This window comes from Ceratina calcarata, unplaced genomic scaffold, assembly GCF_001652005.2.
Source record: "Ceratina calcarata isolate Rehan_Ccalc_2016 unplaced genomic scaffold, ASM165200v1 scaffold132, whole genome shotgun sequence".
Classification (NCBI taxonomy): domain Eukaryota; kingdom Metazoa; phylum Arthropoda; class Insecta; order Hymenoptera; family Apidae; genus Ceratina; species Ceratina calcarata.
In genome coordinates this window covers 312,724-333,782 of record NW_017134257.1, presented here as the reverse complement: position 1 = coordinate 333,782, position 21,059 = coordinate 312,724, and the positions used below count along the sequence as shown (strand labels likewise).

The 21,059-nt window shown below is 40.7% G+C and overlaps 1 protein-coding gene and 1 long non-coding RNA gene across 6 annotated transcripts in view; one reads left to right on the top strand and one right to left on the bottom strand.

Moving 5' to 3' along the window:
• LOC108629297 (protein groucho) overlaps nt 1-21,059 on the top strand; it is a 104,547-nt gene that overhangs the window by 48,607 nt on the left and 34,881 nt on the right. For both annotated transcript variants that reach the window (XM_018031900.2, XM_018031895.2), the window contains exon 5: nt 20,328-20,465. In XM_018031900.2, coding sequence (XP_017887389.1) covers nt 20,328-20,465 — 138 coding nt within the window. The remainder of the gene's footprint in view (nt 1-20,327; nt 20,466-21,059) is intronic.
• Nucleotides 9,845-15,181, bottom strand: LOC108629307 (uncharacterized). 4 transcript variants are annotated; one of them, XR_003389717.1, is made up of 4 exons: nt 14,591-15,175; nt 13,141-14,239; nt 10,815-11,085; nt 9,845-10,729 (listed from the first exon to the last, which is right to left on the bottom strand). It is a non-coding gene; the product is annotated as an uncharacterized LOC108629307 (long non-coding RNA). The 4 variants fall into 4 exon arrangements; XR_003389716.1 differs by having other exon boundaries at nt 9,845-11,085; nt 14,591-15,173; XR_003389715.1 differs by lacking the exons at nt 9,845-10,729; nt 10,815-11,085 and having other exon boundaries at nt 12,308-14,273; nt 14,591-15,181.

The window sequence follows — 21,059 nt, the reverse complement described above, 5'->3', positions numbered from 1 at the left end:
TGCTTCATGAATAACCTCTCAAAACCGTGGACCGGTGCGATTTCTCTGTCCGTGTGTCCGTAAGGGTAACTCAATACACAGACACGCTCCGTCTCTTTCTATCTACTCTGCGCACGTCCGTCGCGTGTACGTTGGCCATCGCTTTTTTCACGTTTTATTGTGTCTGCAGTGCCACCAGTTTGGTCGCCCCTGGGTGGAGGAATCAGATGGAGATTGAGAGAGAACGATAGAGGGAGAGAAAGAGAACAAAAGATATAAGGGGGAAGAGAGTGGCGATCGAGAGCGATAGAGACAGAGGCTGAGGGCAGTGGAACGGATAGTACGTCGGGAAATACGTGGTGCACGTCGCCGATGCCGACAGGATTGGGTGAATCGGTGATGAGAGGATGAAAGAGGAAGAGGAGCTCGGACGGAATGGGGTAGAAACGGTGGTCAAAGGAAAAACGAAGAGCAAAATTTGCTATCGGAAAAATTGAGCTCTCCGTGTCGACCTTTCCACACACACATGTTGCCTCTGTTGTACTCTCTTCTACTCTGTCTGCTCGTGTCTACCGATGCTTCCTCTGTCCTCCTCTCCTTAATAGCATCCTCGTATCTTCTTCTCTCGTTTTCCAAACCGCCTCGCCCAGCGTCCATGCGTAACATCCATCCATTCTATGTATCTTCCCTCTCTGTCTGTGGAAACACATACAATATACCTGAGCGCGTGTGTGGCTTGGCACGGCCGCGAAGAACGAATCGCAATATGTGCACGATAAAATATACACAGAGATGTCTACATCCTTTTTTCTCTGTATCCTCGTCTCACGTTTCTCGTTTGCTCTTTCGGGAGGGAGCATTGTGGCATATCTACACCCCGATATGTGCCTCTTTCAGCGCGGGGATCTGCAACACCGATGGGGTTCCGTGTATCCAATACACGTCTTCCATGGCCGCGATGTCTCAACACGATAAGTCCTTTCAACTGGCACCGGCTCCGATCTCGTTTCTCTCTTTTCTTCATTGCCCGCTCTTTTCGTACGTCGTACGTGTACGTCCTCCTCGCCCTACCACTGGTTCGGTCCTCTTCTCCTACTCCTTTTTGTTCGTGGATAGGAAAGGATGTTACTTGGAGACGATGCGACCGAAGATTTTATCCGGAGCAACTCGGGTTCGCCTGACTGGAAATACCATACGAATTGAGTCTCGACTTTCTCCATCTCTCTTATGATCTGCTCTTCCTTCCACGGATAGCTCTGTCGTGCCTTTTCTCCATCCATCCTCTCTCCCGTTGAGTATTTTTTTTTGTAGCCTTCCGTGCCCACATCATTTACTCCGGATGTATCACGGATTTTCGGTAGTTATTTCCGGACATTTATCGGACACTCGGTAATCAGATGAAAACAGATCGTGAACGGAACAAAGTGGGTTGCTTTTAGCTAGATATAGTTACACAATTGAATAATGACCAGAACGTGCTAGAAAGTATCTCAAACTAAATATTAAAACGAATTTTGTATTGATTCTCTGAGAAATAAAGACGTAGAATCAAATGGCGTGAATTCATATTTTTGGCCCATTTATTGGGTAACATTCACATTCTGTCTTATCGCGTCACTATCAGGATTCAAGAAGCTGTGTAGTGAACAATCTTAACGTCGTCACTTGCTCGACAATCAGTGATAATTAGGAACTTTCCTGCACGCCAGTAATTTATTCCACCCTCGCAGTTTGTTCGTATCAGGTTATCGCTTTCTGCGAATCATTCGTACCATTTGCGAGTGCGCGTGTCGCTTACGAAAGGGAATTCCGAGTGGAGAACACGTGGAAAGAAATGTTGCGCACCCGTTGCATATTCACCGACTCTAATCAAACGCGCTCACTCGCGGGGCGTGAACAGACTATAATTAAGAACGACTTGGCACTTTTCCACGAGGGTAACGTACCCGGGAACGACGTGCGCGAGAAAGACAGAGGGAGAGAATTACGTGGATGACTTAACGCTATAACAGAAGTTTATGCGGCTTGGATAAGCCGCTTCGGGTCATTAACACGGGAGTATCTTCGATCACGGGTGTAGACAGAGGTTGTATTCGAAGTGGCCATGAATTTTTATCGACTACTGTTTCGGTTTTATGCGTGCTTCCTTTAAGACGCCACGAGGCGAGGATTCCCGCTACGGAAAGATCGTTTAAATTTCGAGCCACCAAATGGTCACTTAAATGTCGTGCACTAAAATTCATCTCTCTCGAGAAACTGTCGTTAAGTGCCAGCATTCCAATGTATAAAAGCATTCTTTCAGTTCACCACCGGGTTTTAATAAAGATGGGAAAGAATTTTTATTTTGATAAAATTAGATAAAATTTAAGAAATCTAAGATACATCGTCAACAAATACATAATATATTTTATACAGATTTAAATTTTATACTATAAAATAATGATTCACTTTTAAATAAAATAATTCATATCGTGCATTAATGTAAAAATGTGTGTCGTACGATTCGTTTATTATTTATATAGCACAAATTATGAAAATTTGTGAACAAATACTTTTTATTATACATTAGACCTCAACAATGAATTCTACAATTGCACCGATTGGAACGTTTCAGAAGGATTAGAATAATGACCAGAACATATTTGATAAACGTGAAACAGCGATAAAACGTGACACTCTGTCAAGTATTCCGCTTATAATAAAGTAACGTTCCTATCCCGCGACGTCTGACGTTGTCGGCAACAATCGATATAACTTTTACCAGTCGTAACGCTTTTACGAGGCTCTCATACCGTTCGTTGCAGCTCGAACTACCACTCTTACTTCTTTTTCTTTAGTCTCTTTTATCCTTCGTTTTCTTGGCTAGCGTGTTTCCTAGCGAAGTTTCGAGAAGACTATAATACAATTACATGAGTCGCGTTGCGTTTAACGCGTTACGAATTCGACATGCAAATATATCGATACGGTTACGCAGAGAAGAACGCCATTTCTCTGCTTCCGTTTCTTTTATAAAACTCGAGGCACAGGAAAATTCCCCGGGGAAGTTATCCCTGGCAAAAAGTCATATCGATCGCGAGACCAAGCAGGGCAATTTGTTGTCGCGCCATCGTCCAGCATTCGTTTTTATGGTCTCGGGTGCATATTCTAAATCATAAGCGATAAGCTACGCCTAAACAGGGCCGGGTATTTACATTTAATTAATCCCCGAGGAGCACGGCAGTAGAACCTACCCAGCTAGGCTTTCCTGACACCATGGCGACCATATTTATGTACTCGCACCGTCTAGCCTCCTGGAACCCTTATTCGCAGTCGCCTTTATGTGCGATGTTTCGCGCTTTTATCGATGCTGGGATGTTAACATTATACCGGCTATCAAGCTCGAGGGGAAGAACGAGAACACCCTCTCGTGCCCTGGGAGTCGTTAAAAGGTCACCATTCCCCTTGGCGTTTTTCTGAACGCTTGGCGTCTTCCTTTTCTCAACCACATTTCCAACGAACTTTTTCTCTCGCATGGCTGATTTTTTCCATCGATTCGACGAGATTGAAAAAGAGAAACGACAGTAAGAGTGGATCGTTTGAAGCGGACGATGCGATGCGACGGGTCGATCGTTAAGGTCGGTTCTATAAGGGTGGAAATGAATTTTATCCTTCTGGTTTTGTCCGTGGAAAATATCCGGGAAATTCCGTTACACCGCTTTTTAAAGTTTCACCCGGAGAAACAGAACCCAGCACGGTTTAATCCACGGATTACCACGGCGAAAGGATGGAACAACTGGTTAGGGGCGTTATTTAAGTGCAGCCGGTGTTAACGAACTCGAAGCGAAAAATGGTGGAAACACGGCCTTTGAGGTACGGGCCTTTGGAAAGCGGATCCTAGGAACTGCTCCCTTTTCTCGGCCAACGAATCGTCGACAGAATCTTGTACTATCTGAAGGCTTCTCTTTCGGAAATTACGTGTTGCAATAAGGGGAATCTGAATAAATGATTAACTTGTTGCCGGACTTGAATCGCGTAGATTGTCTGATCGAATAGAAATAGCCGAATTTCTTGTTTAATATATCTTCCATTTTTTATATTATATTAAAATACATTTACTATTATATCACAGCACACATGTACGCATATGATATGTTTGTATCTATAGTATATTGTCTAACAGGCTAAAATGATTAGCAATATTGCCATTTTGTTTATTACACAATACTTCTTAGGGTTTGTTAGATATTCTAAAAACGTCGATTTAATAGCAATGCTTTTTAAATAGTACAGAGTTGATGATATGTCCCCTGCTGATTCCCTGCAGCATAATCAAGTGATGAGTTAATTGTACTCGCTATCAGCCCGGGCACGAAGGTCTTGTTTTCCTCAGTGTTCATCCCGGAATTACGAGAGTCCGTTGACAACGATAATTTCTTGGCGTTTCGATCTCCACATGTGGATGTATACACGCGCACTCGCGCGCGCGTGTGTGTGTGTGTGTCGCCATGCCGGTCATAAAGCCGTGTTCACAATGCGAATTCCTGTCGTTGCGAACGTGCCCCGGGGCAGCCCTCTCGAGCATCATCCTAGAGAGACCCATCCAACGACGCGAACGAAAAGGGATGATTGCGAGACCGGGTACGGAAAAGGAAAGGGATGGTGTGTAACAGCGAGATAGACAAAGATCGACAAAGAGATAGGGAAAGAGGGGTGTGGGGTGGAGAGGGAGAAAGTCTTAACGAGAACAGTCAGAAAAGGGTGAGTGTACCGGGCTCTCAGTGCCGTGACACTAATTTTCCCGCTCCGCGCCACATCGGATATCATTCCGTCGCGTTTTCACCACCTCCGCGTTAATTACCGCGGTCGTATTTACACCAGCGCAGCAGCACCAAGATAGAAACGAGTTTCGCGGTGAACACAGGGCGACCGGGTGGTGGCAGGGCTTTGCTTGTTTTGTGCACCACCGAACAATGCCGCGTCGGGGTAATGGTGCCGGTTACGCGACCATTCTCTTTTCATTTCGCTCGCGGAATGTTTCGGGGGGGAAAAAAATGTTCCTCTTTGTGGGTGACACAATCGTGGCGCACGATAATACCGTGATTGTTTTTCGTTTTGTTTTTGTCCAATGGTTCTGTTTTTTACGAAAAACATTTTTTGACGATGTTCTGTATTTTTACTTATTTGGTTTAGGACGGAAAGCAGTGGTAGCAGATAGTTAGCGAGTAACAGACAGTGAATGGTTTCTTAATGATGCTTGAATTTACGAATTTTTATGAAGGTGTTTCATGTCTAGCGTATGTCTTTATTTATCAAGCGAAATGTAGCAAATTAATTTGCTATGTCAAACATAAATCAATGATCAAAGTGATTAATATCCTATAAATATCCGTTCCATTTGAAGTTTACTGTTAATACTGTCGATATGAGGTATGTTTCATAAGCGGAACGTTGAATTTATTACAAACTAATTTCCTGATGCAGATACAAAATAAATTCGATTAACTAATTTTATCATACATTAGTTTATACGTACATATAATCCGTTCAATAGCTTTAAACATTAATTCAAAAGTTTTGTAGAATTTTGAACAATATATAATTTATTATGAAAATATAGAGAAGAAAACGAAAGAAATACAATGACCTTTCAAATATCACTACATACAATGACTCGTACCACTTTTTAGCAATTAAGAGGTACATATATACCTCGCTCTCCACATTTGACACAACGTTACTAACATTCAGAAAGAAACATCCTCGTTTAGTTTTCACCACTCCAAAGATCGCCGAAACATCGACAGGCCAGTTATTGTTTTCCTATTGGATCTGCATTTCGTCTTTCTCTCACTTTCTCTTTTATGCCTCTCTCTCTGGTCCTCCGGTTAGGTGGATGTTTACCTGATCTCGCGCTACAATTTTTAATACTACTCTTAAAATTACAGTATTACATTTTCGATGTAAAATTACCGAGGACTATAAAAAACTGTTACACAAAAGAGTTATCAAAAATCCTGTATCGAACGATGGGATATTTTATCAGAAGATGTCCATTAAAAGACTATCGTCAATAAACAAATTTCAAATACGATCGATGCGATTGTTCATCGTAACGTGAAACACCACAAAAGCGGGAAACATATCTGCAGAGATTTCCTCTTCAAAACTAGAGAACAATCGAAATCTCGTCGCTATTCCGCAACTAACGTATGTACAAACTGTACGGCTCGATAGTCGGCGGCCGACTACGGAATACTACACCACTACGCCCGACTCGAAATCAAGAGGATAGAGAGCGGTTAATCTACCTATCTTCTCCCTCTGTCCCGTCCTCTACCAACCGGTGGAATAGAGAGGGGAAGGGAAGAGGAGGTCAGCTTCAGCCGTTAATGTTTAGCGCAATCAGCGATAATGGCGGTCTATGGCGCGTTTAATCAAGGCAGTAGCCCGTTGCGGCTTGCGGTTCGAAAGCGGCCTGCCCCACGGTGCAAAGGAAAGGGTTGGTCTATATATACGATCCGCATTCACGTGTATATGTGCCGCACGTGGTCCCTGTCCCCCTGAGTCTACGAATGTGCGCGAAACGGGGAGCAAGGTTGCCAGCGAGAGAAAGGGAGAGATACACGAAGGGATAGCGAACAGCAGGGTTGAACATATCAGGTGGGTTTAGCGGTCTCTGCTGGCTCGGCATCGCCTCGACCATAGAGTGACCACTAGTGCACGCACACTTGCCTATCCTAGACAAGCTCACCGACAGGACACGTTTGAATCTCGCGCCTGTGGCCACTATAATCGAGTGCACAAACTCTCCCTTTCTCTTTCATTCATCCTGTTATATAGTGCCATTCTCTATTTCTCTTATGAACCCTCCAGAAGTAACAATAAATAAGTATACATCTATGCATTCAACATAATACCTTTGTTTTCAACAGAAAAAAAGGAGAAAATTTTTAGCTGCTCTGTGGCTCATTTCTATACGCTTCGTTACAGCAGATTAATGCACATTTTCATTCTTTTTGAAGTACCCCCTTTTATACAGTGTGGCCACTGAAAAACTCGTCATTTGAGAGTTGTTGTTTTTCACACATAATATCGAAAAAATCCATGAACCCTATTTCTAAATAATATAATAGAAAATTGAAGAACGATGTGTTTGTAAAAATTATTTTGATTTTGTATCATTCAATCTTAATGGCCACTCTGTAATGTTCAAGTAACATGAGTCTATTTTTAATCGAGCAAAGCGAATGTCAGTACGAATACATCAAATTCGAATTTGATTCCTCTATTCCAAATGATTTATAGATGTACATACTATACCTATACATCTCACAGTTGGAATAGTAAATATATGCAATAGATAAGGGTAACTCGATTTGGTATAGTTGCTAGTCTTTACACGAGTCCAATGAAGCGTCGATCGTAATTGGATAATTGCCGATCCGGATTCATTGGTCGCGATCGATTAACTGAAGCGAAGCCGAGCCGAGAAGACTGTTAGCTGTGCCAAATTAGATTCCGCGAGCAGATACGTATTTCCATTTCTATGCAACTATGACGCGTATCAAATGAAAGACTCGCCTGATGTTATTAGTGTTTGCTTTCGAGTTGATCAAGGAGTTTATAGATGAATCCTCTATTGTCTTTTATGAGTATAATCGTTAACTTGGTTCTTGCGAGATAAGATGTACGCGTAATCGATTATTTACGACAAATTGTAGCTCGATAATTTATTAGGAGTATATCCCCGGACCGCAGTAACGTGATTTTCTTGTCGGAAACCTATTTGGAGGCTGCAATCTCCTGGCAGCAGCCTCCTAGTTTCCTGTAATACCTGGTCCCGACACGTCCCTCTTAATAGCCTAAGCAAGGCCCGTTGTTATTGACTGCCACCGGTGCACCTTCGTGAAGCTAATGCGCAGCTTTCCTGCTCGTCTAATATCCTGAGTGCCGCTAATTTGCCCAGACATAACCTACTGACACGCTCTGATCGATCGTTCTACCGACGCGACGCCACGATGCCACTAAACTCAGTTCCAACATCGTTCCTCCGGGGAATTACGCAGTGAAAGAGGAAGAGAGAGAGAGAGACGCAGACAAACAGATGGTTCGATTAAGACTGAGAATAACGATAGGGAGAGATGGCGAATTGTGCGAGTTTAAGGACACGGAAATGGGTAATTAGGTACTTGAGGATAATCGGGCTCTTCGACTATAACCGCCTGCGCCAGTGATCTCGATGCCGACGATGCTCAGATTGCTGTTATAAACTGTTACGTCTCGTGCAAATCACGAAACGTCTCGTGATGTTTGAAAACAGTTTTGGGTTACGTTGTATATTAATTAAAGTAAAAAACATTGTAACGTTGTAATTAAAGTAAAAAGAATGGGCATATATTCTGTAAAATTGTGTTTTTTAATTTTGTTGAAATACAACAATGCAACATTACGTACACTGTACTTAACCGAGCCCCGGTGGAAGACCCCCAGGGTCGAAGACGAACATTTCTGTACGCCGATGATTGATGCATGCCCAGCGTGAGGCTCCTTTTTATCGTGTAGCAAATATCGATACATCCGGTCGATCGTGATTACTCACGGTTGCGCTCGAAAGAATGACCTGTCACTGTCAATTCGCCGAGCACTCGTTCTTCTTTATCTGGCCTGGTGCAGTCGGGGCAAGGCTGACTAATGTACTCCAATGTCCGATATCAGAAGGTATCGATATTTCCTCGAGTATGTTTTGTCTTCTCTATCACGGCAGCCTTACCTTATCGGTCCCCTCGTTTCTTTATCTCGCGTAACAATGGTGGAATTGAATTTTCTCTGTGGAATTTATCGTGTCTATCTGTGATACAAAAACCTGTAGACGTTTGATAAACGTGTAAAGATAAATTGAGATACTTGCAATTACAAAAATCAACTTATCTTTTAACATACAATCATTACAATGCATTGTTATTGATTTTTAAAGGAAGGTGTCAACTATTGCTTCTTACTGAATGTATAGTGAAATAAAATCTTTGGCTATAACAATTTAAATTTAAGTACGATGTTCTTGATCTTGATAATCCAAGTAATAGATTATACTGTGGTATGTATCTCTCATTTCTGCAAAAAAAAAAAAAAAACATTTTCATGCACCGCTAACAAAGAAACTCTCAACTGAACATCACTTATGATGATGGATCGCGTGCCATTTTTCAACCCAGGAAAAATAACGATGGACACCCGTTGTATCGATGTACAACGTTGGGGGTCGAACACTCGAGAAGACCAACGCAAAGGCGACGGCAGCGCAGAGAAGGGAAGGAATTGGAAAGCTTCGAGTGCTGCCTTAGCACTCTACGTTCAAACATCCAAACATCCCGATCTTTCGACGTCTGTCAGGCCTTCTTCCCGATTCAACCATTCGAGTACCACTTATTCTCCTCCATCGTCTCTTTCTGCATCTGTTTCTTCGATCTCATAGCGAGAGCCCACTTTGCTTTCTCTACTCTTCCATCATTACGCTTCGCCTTTACACGGGCGCTACTAAAGAGCCTACATCGCTGCCTGATGCCTATGCTAGTAGGTAACAATGAATGTGTTCTCATTGTCTCTCATTACATTCTATCTCTCTCTCCATCTCACATTCTGATGTCACCTTTGCTCATAACTTATCAACTATCTTTGTACAAAATATAACTTAAATCTGAAACTGTTCCGAAGTGTGCACCTCATCACATAGAATGTTCCATGTGTTTTATATATTACACAATTTTACTAAAACGATATAAAATACTATTTGAGCTGTACTATATGTATGTATAAAGAGAGACACACATGAACATGAAGAGAGAGAGAGAGAGAGAGAGAGATATGCAGGAGCATTCTGTGCGCAACGGCCACTCGAAGTCATCCCTTTCGTCGACGAGCAGCCACGATGAACCCCTGAATTGATTGCAGCCTGTTTACCCTCGAACATTCACACATAATGGCCGATCCTCTTCTCGACGTTCTCGATTACCCTCTGTCTTCAAAGCTTAACCTCTCAGACTGCTCTAGTGCTATACGTGTAATCAGTCAGCGATCTCTCTCGGTTCTTTTCTTTTTTTAATACGTGGATAACTAGTAGGTACTTGAAGAGAAGCGATTTATGTGTGAAATTGAAATGTTGAATGAATTTTTTTTAAAGTTCCCGTCAAACCCTTTGAAAGACTATTTTATTCCATTGAGATTAACGAGAATTTGGTCTACATTTTTACATTAACTTATTAGATCTGAAGAGAATAGAATTAATCGCTAATAATAAAGCTTCTCGTCTTTTGTAAAAATAATTAAAATATTAATAGAGATGAAGTATTGTCCCAAATTTTCCAGTAATTTAGAAACAGATTGTCCGTTCAACTTACATAATAAAATTTTCATTATATTTAACACCTTATTACATTTCTGTCGTACGGTGACTATCGTCAAAGGATTAATCCATGATCGTACAGGGCCAGCAATTATTTTCACGTCGAGGCTCACGTCATGTCGTCGTCGGGTCGCGTCATACGCGTTGATCCATTGTCGCAGCTCAAACCGCGTTCGCAACAGTTGTAACTTTCGTGCCGATAACTCGTTTTACTAACGCATTCAGCTCCGAAGGTTATTCATGGATGTAGCTACCATTACGCGAATCGTTGCCTGTACTCTGCGCTTTTTCAGCTGACTATTTGCGAAAGCATGCCACTTATACATGTGTATCTCATCTCATTGTATAAAGCCAGTTCCACATAGAATTACACTAGGATTAGTAATATAAAACAATATATAGAGAAACTCCTTAATCTCGAAAAGGAAGAAAGAGGACAAATAAATAAGGCAATTACTTTAACAACATGCTTTCAAATTTTGCTTCTTAAATATATTTTATGATTTATTTGCTAGTGTGACGTCGGCCTAAGGGGTGAATCGAGATTGCAATGAAAACGCGACTGCACCACCCGTCGGAAAACGCAAAGCCCATAAAATTTCATCGGGAGGTGGCGGGGCTGGGTATATCCGTGTTTCTCTCTCCGTCCATCTACCTCTCTTTTTAGCCTCTGTTCACCCGATGCCAGTAACAACCCTTTCTCCTTTTCGATGGCGGCACAACCAACACTGCGGAAAATTAACGAATGACAATGGCGAGCTCTAATATTTATACGAGCAATTTTCGGCACGACTAGCCTTGCTTCGCGACCCCCGGTTTCGCAGTTCCTCCCCATAAATCGCGGACGTGTATATTCGTCACGCGTGACAGCGAGATATCGAAACCGCTGCTTTTTACAAAAAGGTAGGGACAGGTGATCCTGTTCCGTTTCATATCTCTATTCTTGTTTAACTTTTTCGGTCATGTTCTTTTTTCATCAATATCTGTCGTTTTATTCTAAATATCTAAGAGAAATGAGTACAAGAGCATTATGAACCTTGTAGATAAATTTTAATAATCTCTTGTTTTTTAAATCTATACTTATCAACTAGAAAACCTATATAGTGAAATAATATTTTGCTTGTGAAAATGAATAATGAACTAAAGAAAGTCGTCAGGACATTTGTCGTCGATGACCGTGAGGTTTAACGTGATTGCCGTTCTCAGGTGAGAATGTAAGTCTTGGGAAATACGTAGTAATTTTCTTGGCTCTTGGGTAATTGATCGTTGAGCGCGAATAATGCGCCCCGGAGTGCATGCAAGTGTTTTCTTTCGTGTTAAGTAATCGTGGGAATTGCTCCACGTTTACGTCTCGTTATTCGGCTTGAGCGTTTCTTGCATACATATTTATGTAAACTGATTAAGCTTGAGGGAGATCAGAGAAATCACAGAGTGAAATTTTGTTGCGTCTACTATTTTCATTCGCTCGTTATCTTTTTTCCTCTTTGTGCACATTACGCATTTTGTTTCGTTCTCGATTTCCCAGTGCATTAATCACGACTAGTAACTTTCTATCGGGTCCTCGCGTATACTCATTACGTAACGAGCCAGATAATAGATAAAGCATTAATCATTCATATCGCGATGTGCAACCGGTTATTATTCCTTGAGGCGATGAAAACTAAAAATGGGGATTAGCGGATTGATTAAACTCGGCTTCCTTCGCGAGAAACTAATGCATACAATAAGTAATGAGCATCGTGCAAATAATAAACGTGCGCGCGTATTAATATACTGCACAATATAGTGCTATTGACTACATAAAATACGTTGTGTACGTATCATTGATCAAATTTTGTTAAGAACAGAATCATCTGACCTGTTTCCTTAAACAAAATTTCAATCGCGTGTACTTCACTTAATTTTAATGTAACACATTCTTCACTCTTAAGCGGTTTATATTGATACGAATAAATATCTTCTTTCAATATAATTATCAGAAATTGATTAAAGACAAAATTGAATATTGTATACAAATTCCTTGTATGCGCGAACCTGATACATAGTTGGTAGTTTATCTGAATTTTTCAATTTCGAGAGTCTCGTGTTATATTCTTCGGTGGCTTTTGTTTCGTGTTTTTATTTTATCGAGGAGCGAGTTGTACCGAATTTTCACAATTGTATCAACAATTCATTTGTCCTTTCCGTAACGCGACTGCCATGCTGTGTCGCTGCGCTACTGGCGTAGGAGTTAGCAGCAGAACGAGCATTGGTTACAGAAAGCTAAATTGATTAAACCTAACTTTCGGTACGGCGGACGAGCACAATAGGGCGATGAGTATTCAACGAATCCTGTATCCTCCACCCGTTTTATCGTAAACCCGTTGTACAACTGCATCCGTGCGCTCCCTCGATTCGACTGTTCGCTTTATCATTTCCATACCAATTTAAAATTTTCGCTGCAAAAATTTTTCCGATACAATAGAACCAGACCGTGTGTGTGCAACGCTGCACGGAAACTTGAAATGATAACATTCGTATCGGATAGTTATCGATTGGTTGTTTTAAATATTCTCCCGTTTTAGCGTGGAACTTGATTACTATTTCACATTTCGCATTTCGAATAATTAATATTTTTTTATTTTTATTCAACTTTCGAATTAACTGCGTGAATTCTATGCTTTAACTCGAGTTTGTTCCGAGTCGACTTCAAATTCGCTGTCTGTGGCTACTTCTATTTGACCATGGTCCAAATTGGCCGCGTTTCAATTCGACTACGCTCCAAATTGGCGACATTTGCTCACCGAATTGACAATCTTCCAAAGTTGCTAAACATCGATTCCACTACGCTGTCGTTTTGATAATCGTCCAACTTAGCCATACTTTTCCTCGACAACAGTTCATTCGAATCATGACAGCAATCCATCTCAATTTTCATCATATAGAATTTAAATCATTCTTGAAGCTGTCACAATAAGCACTCTCAATCATTCGCTCATACATTTTGTCACACAATTAATTTCGGTTAAATCGCTGTAAAGTTATATGTTGGAACTAATAAGTGCTGAGCTTGACGAATCTTTTAGGTATGTAATATTTTGTATTGAAGCATTATCTTTAGCTAAATTCTTTATTTATCAATGCAATGATGCTAACATTGTACATAATTCTCAGTTCAATCACTTTCCCAGAGAAATTTTCATTGAACGCGATCTTGCTTGCACTTGTTCTTTATCCCGAGAAGCATCCAGGGCCTCGTTTGTATTTACTCAGTTGGCGACTTGATTAAATTTAACTTGTACCACGGACGAATCGCGACGAACAATGAGTCGTACATGGTCGCATCGCGGTGCCTTAATGCTGACGAGGGAGAGAGCACACAATCGCAATCGCCTCTGGTGTGCACACCGACGCGGAAAACACAGGAACGTGTAACGTGAACGCTCGTACATCCGGCGCACTCCACAAGCCGCGGAATATTGCAATCACGCGGACGTTAGCCGGGGCTTTACAGCCAGCGGAGCCAGTAGTGTATAGGGGCTTACCAGAAACCAGGGGAGTTAGCCGAACACGCCGGTTTATTTGCTCGTGTAGCATAATACCGGCAAAGTCCGACGAGCAACTGCTGGTTTACTCGTTAGTGCGAGTAACGGGCCGTTTTACCGGCGTGCTCCAGCTTCTGCCAACTATTCTCTCTGTCTTTCCGTATTTCTCTCCCTTTATCCCGACGGCATATCGGACTAAACGTGCGGCCGTACCGCCACGCCGCCGCCGCCGCCGCCGCCGCTCCGGCAAACTTTCCGGCTGCGCTTATAACCAGTCCCGATTACGCTGTTGCTGACTCTTCAATTAAACATTCGGAAGTGTATCACGCTGTCTTCGCCGGTGACCAGATGATTCTAACTGCAAACGTTTCGTTATCTCTTTCGGTAGTTGTCTAAGAGGAGAGAATTTTTGTAACTTTCTTATTATACTAATAACGACCTATATATTTAGTTTATGAATTAGAGAAATTCATAAGTATGTGTCGCCGTTAGCGGCACACGGCGAGCAATGTGCATATAGGATAATATAATAAAATAAATATTCATTATTTTAATTACAAAATACAGTAACAGATATACTGTTTCTCATTACGCTAACAGTAAATATAAAAGTATTACAAAAAAAATGTTCAATCTACATACTACAACACTATTTCTGAGCAAAGTTTACAATCCCCCGACGTTAAACCAAATGCAAATATACACGTACCTGGCACATTAAATTTTGTTATCATCACCTTTGTAGCAAATACCCACACGTGTTCATTCCCTGAATACGATAACAAACAACGTTTCAACGCAACAAAATTCGCCTCCGCTAAATGAAACGACGGAATGCGTCGCACGTGCGATCGCCGTGATTCCACACGATTCCCTTTTTTCTTTCCTCTGTTTTTGTTGGAGCTCGGAACGTTGTCGTTTCGATTTTAATAGAATTTCGAAATTCCGTATATATCCTGCTACTGTTATTCTTGCGATTTATCTTGAGAGATATTCCTCGCGATTTGGGTCACTCGAAATAGAGAGCCGCGGCCGTCGGTTCGTTATTTTAGCGAGAAGAGGATCGGACAAAGGATACAGTCTCCCTTTATATCCACGTCGCGGTTATAGCATCGTTTTTGAGAGTTTCCTGGCTACGCGATGAAACGATCCTATTTATAATTCGCGCGTGCGATGTTTTCACGTGGGCCGTAATGACGCGCAGTTTCGAGGCGTGGGTGATCGTAAAGAATCGCTCGCTGGTTACGGGTTTAAACTGTTTATCGAAGCCAATAACAGAGCACTTCGCGATGATAAAAGGCTTAAGAATTACGAGGGCACGGAAAGCCGATCATGTGAAATATAAAGTGCTAAAGGTGTGTCAATGATAATTATGTTATATATCATTATCTTCACTTACTGTCTTGTTATTCAATAGTTATTGATTTATTAACTGTATGCTTGGTAAATTTTTTATCAATCTATGAAATATACGTGTGGTTGCATGAAAATTATTTAGAAGTTGTATTAGAATATTTTATTCAGTATACAATATATTTTGGACTTTATTTGGTTCAATCCATTGATTTAATTTCATAAATATCGAGCAAAATGATCTACTCTGCTTCTGTGCCGCGTTCACGGTCATTTTGTTTCACTTTACCTCGGTTAGCATTTCATTTCTGAAAGATTCAACGACGCGTGTCGACGTTCAGAGAAGTGTCAAAGGATCATCCAGATTTCTAGATATGTTCCTGGACGGAACGTGGCGGGATTAGATTATTGGTCGTGTATCGGAGAGAAACGGGGGTAGCGCGGGTTAGGAAGCATGAAATGGAAGCGATTGTCGGGGGAAGCATTCGGTTCACGTCACCGTTTTACTGGCGAAGAATTTTATCGACGCGGCACTTTGTCGCTTTGCATTTTCATACCACGAACGTTGGCTGCCAGCTTTTAGGGGTGCACAATGCGCGTACACGGGGTAAGCGACCGTGAGGATACGCCTATTTCGTAAATGCGCACGAATATGCATACACTCGAGTTCATAAATATAAAAACAGTTAATTAGAAATAGCCGACACATTAAACAATTAAAAAATTGTAAAAAGTACGTTGTAAAAGTTAACTTGGAAGGATTTGTAGTTTTTAATTTTTGTTTATTTGCACACGCATAAGTAAATTTCCATACTAGTCAATATAATTAATTTCACCGAACTTTTTCTGTACATAAAAAGATGATTAGATGTCTGTTAATTAAATCACATACAACTCGTTATTATAAACAATTTTTAATTATAATAAATAAGAAATAAATGATATTTCAGTTTGATTATTACTCTAGAATTTATTAAGATTTCTTTCAACGGAAATCAACATACATCTCGTACAGAACATGTTTTCATACTTATCAACGGGAGTGTACGTTGACGTGGGAAAACGCGAGTCGAGTATAGCCGCACTGGCACTTTTCTAAAGCTTCTTGTGGCTTTCGCGATATTGCGAACCGCGTCGGCGTCTCATCTTTTCGCCGTTATGTCACGACCCCGTGCTATGCACGACGCCGCGCCGCGCACTGCCACGAGAACATGCGACACGCGAAAGGTGAAGAAGAAAAATAACGGAATAGTTTAGGAGTCCTGAGCGTAGTTGCATATCTGTGTTATCTTTCAACTCAGGGATCACCGATGAAATCCATAAGATGGATTCTATAAGAACGAGATATCTTTTACCATTTTTTAAATCTATTCTCCTTAATAATACGATAAGATAATTATTTCGAAGAAGAAAATAGAAGAATCTTATAATACAATCCAGTATTATTAAAAAAAAAACATTATCTATAGACGAAATAATTTGTGACCAAGATTTGTAGTAGAATTACGTGTTGCAGCCTAATTAAAAATTCAATCACTATTAATTAATTTAACTGATGTTCATATGAGCTTATATAGGTGTTATGTGTTTTACTTTAAAAAGGCAACTGTTTAATGAAATCTTTCTCAAAATGATTTTCGTCAATAAGAAGTAGCAGAAGAATCAGATCCGTTGGCAATCTCTCGAGCGAAATCGTCTTTCAAAGCAGGGAAAAAGGGCCACGTAGCCGGTCAGAGGACTGGCAATCTTCGCGGTCCAATTTGGCTCGAGATAAGGGAAAAAATTCATTCCAAGTCGCAAGGTTTTCATCTCTCTCGCGTGAAATCCGGAACAATGAGAGTTAGCTGTGCAACACTAGCAGCAGCGCGCCAGCACCGAAACTCTTGCCTCTACCTTTATTTTCCTCTTTTATCTCCTTTCACCCTTTTCTTCGCGCTCTGCTGCCGCTAAAGCATCCGAGCCATTCATTATTTCCTTGGTTACCTCTCCACCGTGGAGAAAACTTCTTGGCAACGCAATTACGTCTTGCACTGTCCCCGTCTTGTTTCTGCAACCCTTTCGCTCACCTCTCAGCCTGTGCACGCAATTTTTTCATTTTCTTTTTCTCACCGGCTCCCTTTTAACTCGCGGCTTGATTATGCGCCGGGAGAAATTGTATAAACGCGCTCGAAATTAACGCGAAAATTGTTTTTTCTTGGAGTGGAAGCTAATGTGGAGATTTAAAAGGTGAATTTTTGAACAGAAGTCCGTTTCGTAATTCAGAGAAGCCTCTGATAAATCATTAGAATAACCAAACGGTGGTTTTAGGTACGGTATGTAGACCTTTAATGATATTTTTATGAAACGGACGTTGTTTAAAGTGAAAGAAAACGTACGACAGTATTACGAGAACGTTGATGCATCTTATGAAATTGTTGTTAAAAAAGAATCTGATTTTACATGAAGACCCGTCAAATCTTTGCTGTTTGTAAGAGTTTTAGTGAATTAACACTTTGGTTTAGAAGACCCACGTTTGCATACCTAAAACCGGATAACCAGGAAAAGATGACAGGACAAAATACACCCTTGTATTTAATTTACGCCATTATGCGCATATTAAAAGCAGTGTTTAAAAATGATTTGATACGATAATCTCATCTGATTAAACATGACATGATAGGCAATTGAGATAATTGCCTATATACCTTGTTGAAATCCATTATGAGGAATATTAGCGATAATTCTTAAATAAGAAATCTGTTATAGCAATGAGAAATTGTTCAATGTTGTTGAATCTTATTCCATCGTTTGGTGAACCTAAAACTCTCATTCGCGGATACCGCCAGTTGTTCCGACGTACGTTATAATTAGTGGTCTAATGACTGGCACTCAGGAGAGCGATGGGGTAATTAAAACAGCTCTGCCTCCCCCTCTCCTCTTTCTCTCCGTCCTTCTTTTTGTTCTGTACGCTCATTCGTCAGCACGGAATTCGAGAGAGGAAGGAAACTTGCCAAGAATTTTAGTGGCCGCGATATTTCAATTAGCATCCCGGGAGTCGTTTAAGCGGCAGTGAAAACGGTTGCTGCCAGCCAGCGATGCTCGTTTTACCGCGAGACACTCCTTGAGTAACTAAGAGAGGGCGACTAGGTGGGTTGGATTTGCATGTTCCCCGAGTTTTACGCAAACCGTCTTCGTTACCGGACCACCAACTGCTCCCGTTTCTTCCTGTTGCACTCGCCCGACGAATAGAATCCGCTCCTGTTCCCGTAAACACTTTCTACTCGGAACATCTTACAAACGCGCGAAAGACACGCCTTTTAAACTCAACTCATCCTTTCCTGTCCTGATTGTAATTTGACCTTATAGAGATAATTTATTGGATTTTAAACCAACATATACATAAGCAAATTGTATTCTTTTTAGTTAATGTACTCCATGAATTAATTCCAGCACATTCATTAAGAGATGAAAGTACAAATAAATACAATCTACCTATCCTTTCTTTTCAATATAGGACGTGCTTAGATTCATTTGATTTCATAATCTAACAATCGTTAAGTCGCTTATTCTCGACGCGCCTCGATTAACCGGGAGCATCTTCGTTCAGCGCGACGAGGAAAATCATCGATTTGTCGCGTCGTTAACACAAATTAACCCCGGCCGTTTCGCCAGAAACACCGGCGCGCACGGGCTGCCGCGTTCAATTATGCATTAATCCAATTATTATTCCCAATTATGCGGTGACCTCATTAAAGTTGGAACTGATTAAAATTCGTGCCGACCGATATACGATGCATCCCTCATCGTGCAAAATTCAAAATACGTACTCGACGCTGGCGGAGTAACAAAATTTAAAAAACCAGTGGAAACCGATAAATAGAGGAAGAAAAAATATACAAAGTTTACATGAAATCTATTTTTATGGAATTTTCATGCAAACGGGGAAGCAGGTGTTGTAGTGTATGTGTGTTCCGTAGGTCCACTTTTTCCGCTAATAACTTTGTTAATAGCGATTATAGGAAACAGTGGGAGAGGAACTTCTCGCTCAGAATTTCACCCTGTTTCACAGTGGAAAAACGTGCATTATGAGACACCCTGTATATATATTAACGAACATCAATTGTTACACGTATAATTATACTAAAAACAATATGTTGTATTGTTCAAATCAAATTGTACCTATTGTACATTACTTAGAGATTGGAATTGTTTCTATTAAAAAAAAGTTCAAATTGTATAAATTACTCAATTGACTATATATGCTTTTAAAAACAATTCTCTATCATCTTCGTCTTTATCAAAGAAAGAGAACTGAAGAGTTTATAACAATGTTGTGCATGTTATATCTTGCGAATTGGCACGAAAGCAATGATTAAAATCACGATAGTTATCCGGAACAGTTTACGATTTTCCGATTGATCCGTGAATTGAGATTTCTCCAGTTTCGTCGAGCGACCTTAATTTCCGATTGAGGTGGTAGCAGATATAAGTACCTAATGCCTGTCAGGATGAAAATTGAGTCAGCTTTAGAATGAGATAGACAGATACAGAGAGGAAGAAGATCTGTCTACCGATTCAGCGTGGATTTAATTTAATCCCCGTCTGTTCTGTCCGGAGGGTGTCGTAAACACCCTCGACTGGTTATACCGCACCTGTATCTACGCTCGTTTCAATCCTAAGGGTGCATTAAGCTGGTCTTTATAACATACCTTATTTAACGATTACCCAAAGGCTGATATTGATATATGTAAATTTCTTTCATGAATTTTTATTATTTAGAATCATACATAAGTAAGGAAAGAATGCGCTGACTATATACTGACTATTTGTTGTTATAATAGAAATATGCGACAAAGAAATTGAATAATAAATACTCATTCACACATAAATTCAGTTATATCTAAGAATAAGAAGAAACACCGGAAAAGTTAAGACATATTAACAAATTTGAATTAGGTATGTTGCATGCATAATCTTGTACTAATTTTAACTAGATGAGGGAATAAAGAGGTGAAAAGGGACAACAATTACATAGACTTCAATCGTGTGAGCGTTGATTGTTTGTAAAAGTGATTCACAGTTTAATAAAGGATCGTTCTCCTTTCTGTTTTCAGACAGAGATAGCGAAGAGGTTAAATGCCATAATTGCTCAGATCCTGCCGTTTCTCTCCCAGGAACATCAACAACAAGTCGCTACTGCTGTTGACAGAGCCAAACAAGTGACCATGACCGAGCTCAACGCTATTATCGGGGTGAGTGCACGCCAATGGAAGATAAATTACTCCTCGTGATACGCGCGTCCGCGCGCGTGTACACACGCGTACACTATCGTTCACGAGTCCAGTCCTCTTGTTCGATTAGTCGTTATACTACATCTATTCTAATTAGACTCAAATACAAAACATGTAACATTGAAACTAAGTGCTTACCTATCTACCGTAAATGAATGATGAGGGAGGTATAAACTTTTAATTTTAAATTTGCAAGAAATTTTATATAGAAATTGTACAAGATTTTCCAAAATAGGTTTCCTGAATATACATATTTCAAAGGCGATGTTCGTTAAATTTGTATAAATAATTCGTATGATTAAAGTTAAAATGTTAAATGGAAAGACACGGATAACAAATAGGCGCCAACAGTCGAGACTCGCTTGTCTAATGCGAAATCAATTTCCCGGGTCCCCCAGGCCCCGCGAATCGATATACGCTGGGAAGTGATTTGTGGACAAAGGGTGGCTTTTTTCAACACGGCCAGTTGTTGCTTTCACTGCGCGCAATTATTGAAACGGTAGATAGATAAATTTCTAAATTGAAAACGATCGTGGCGGCGAAAACGAGGGGTGC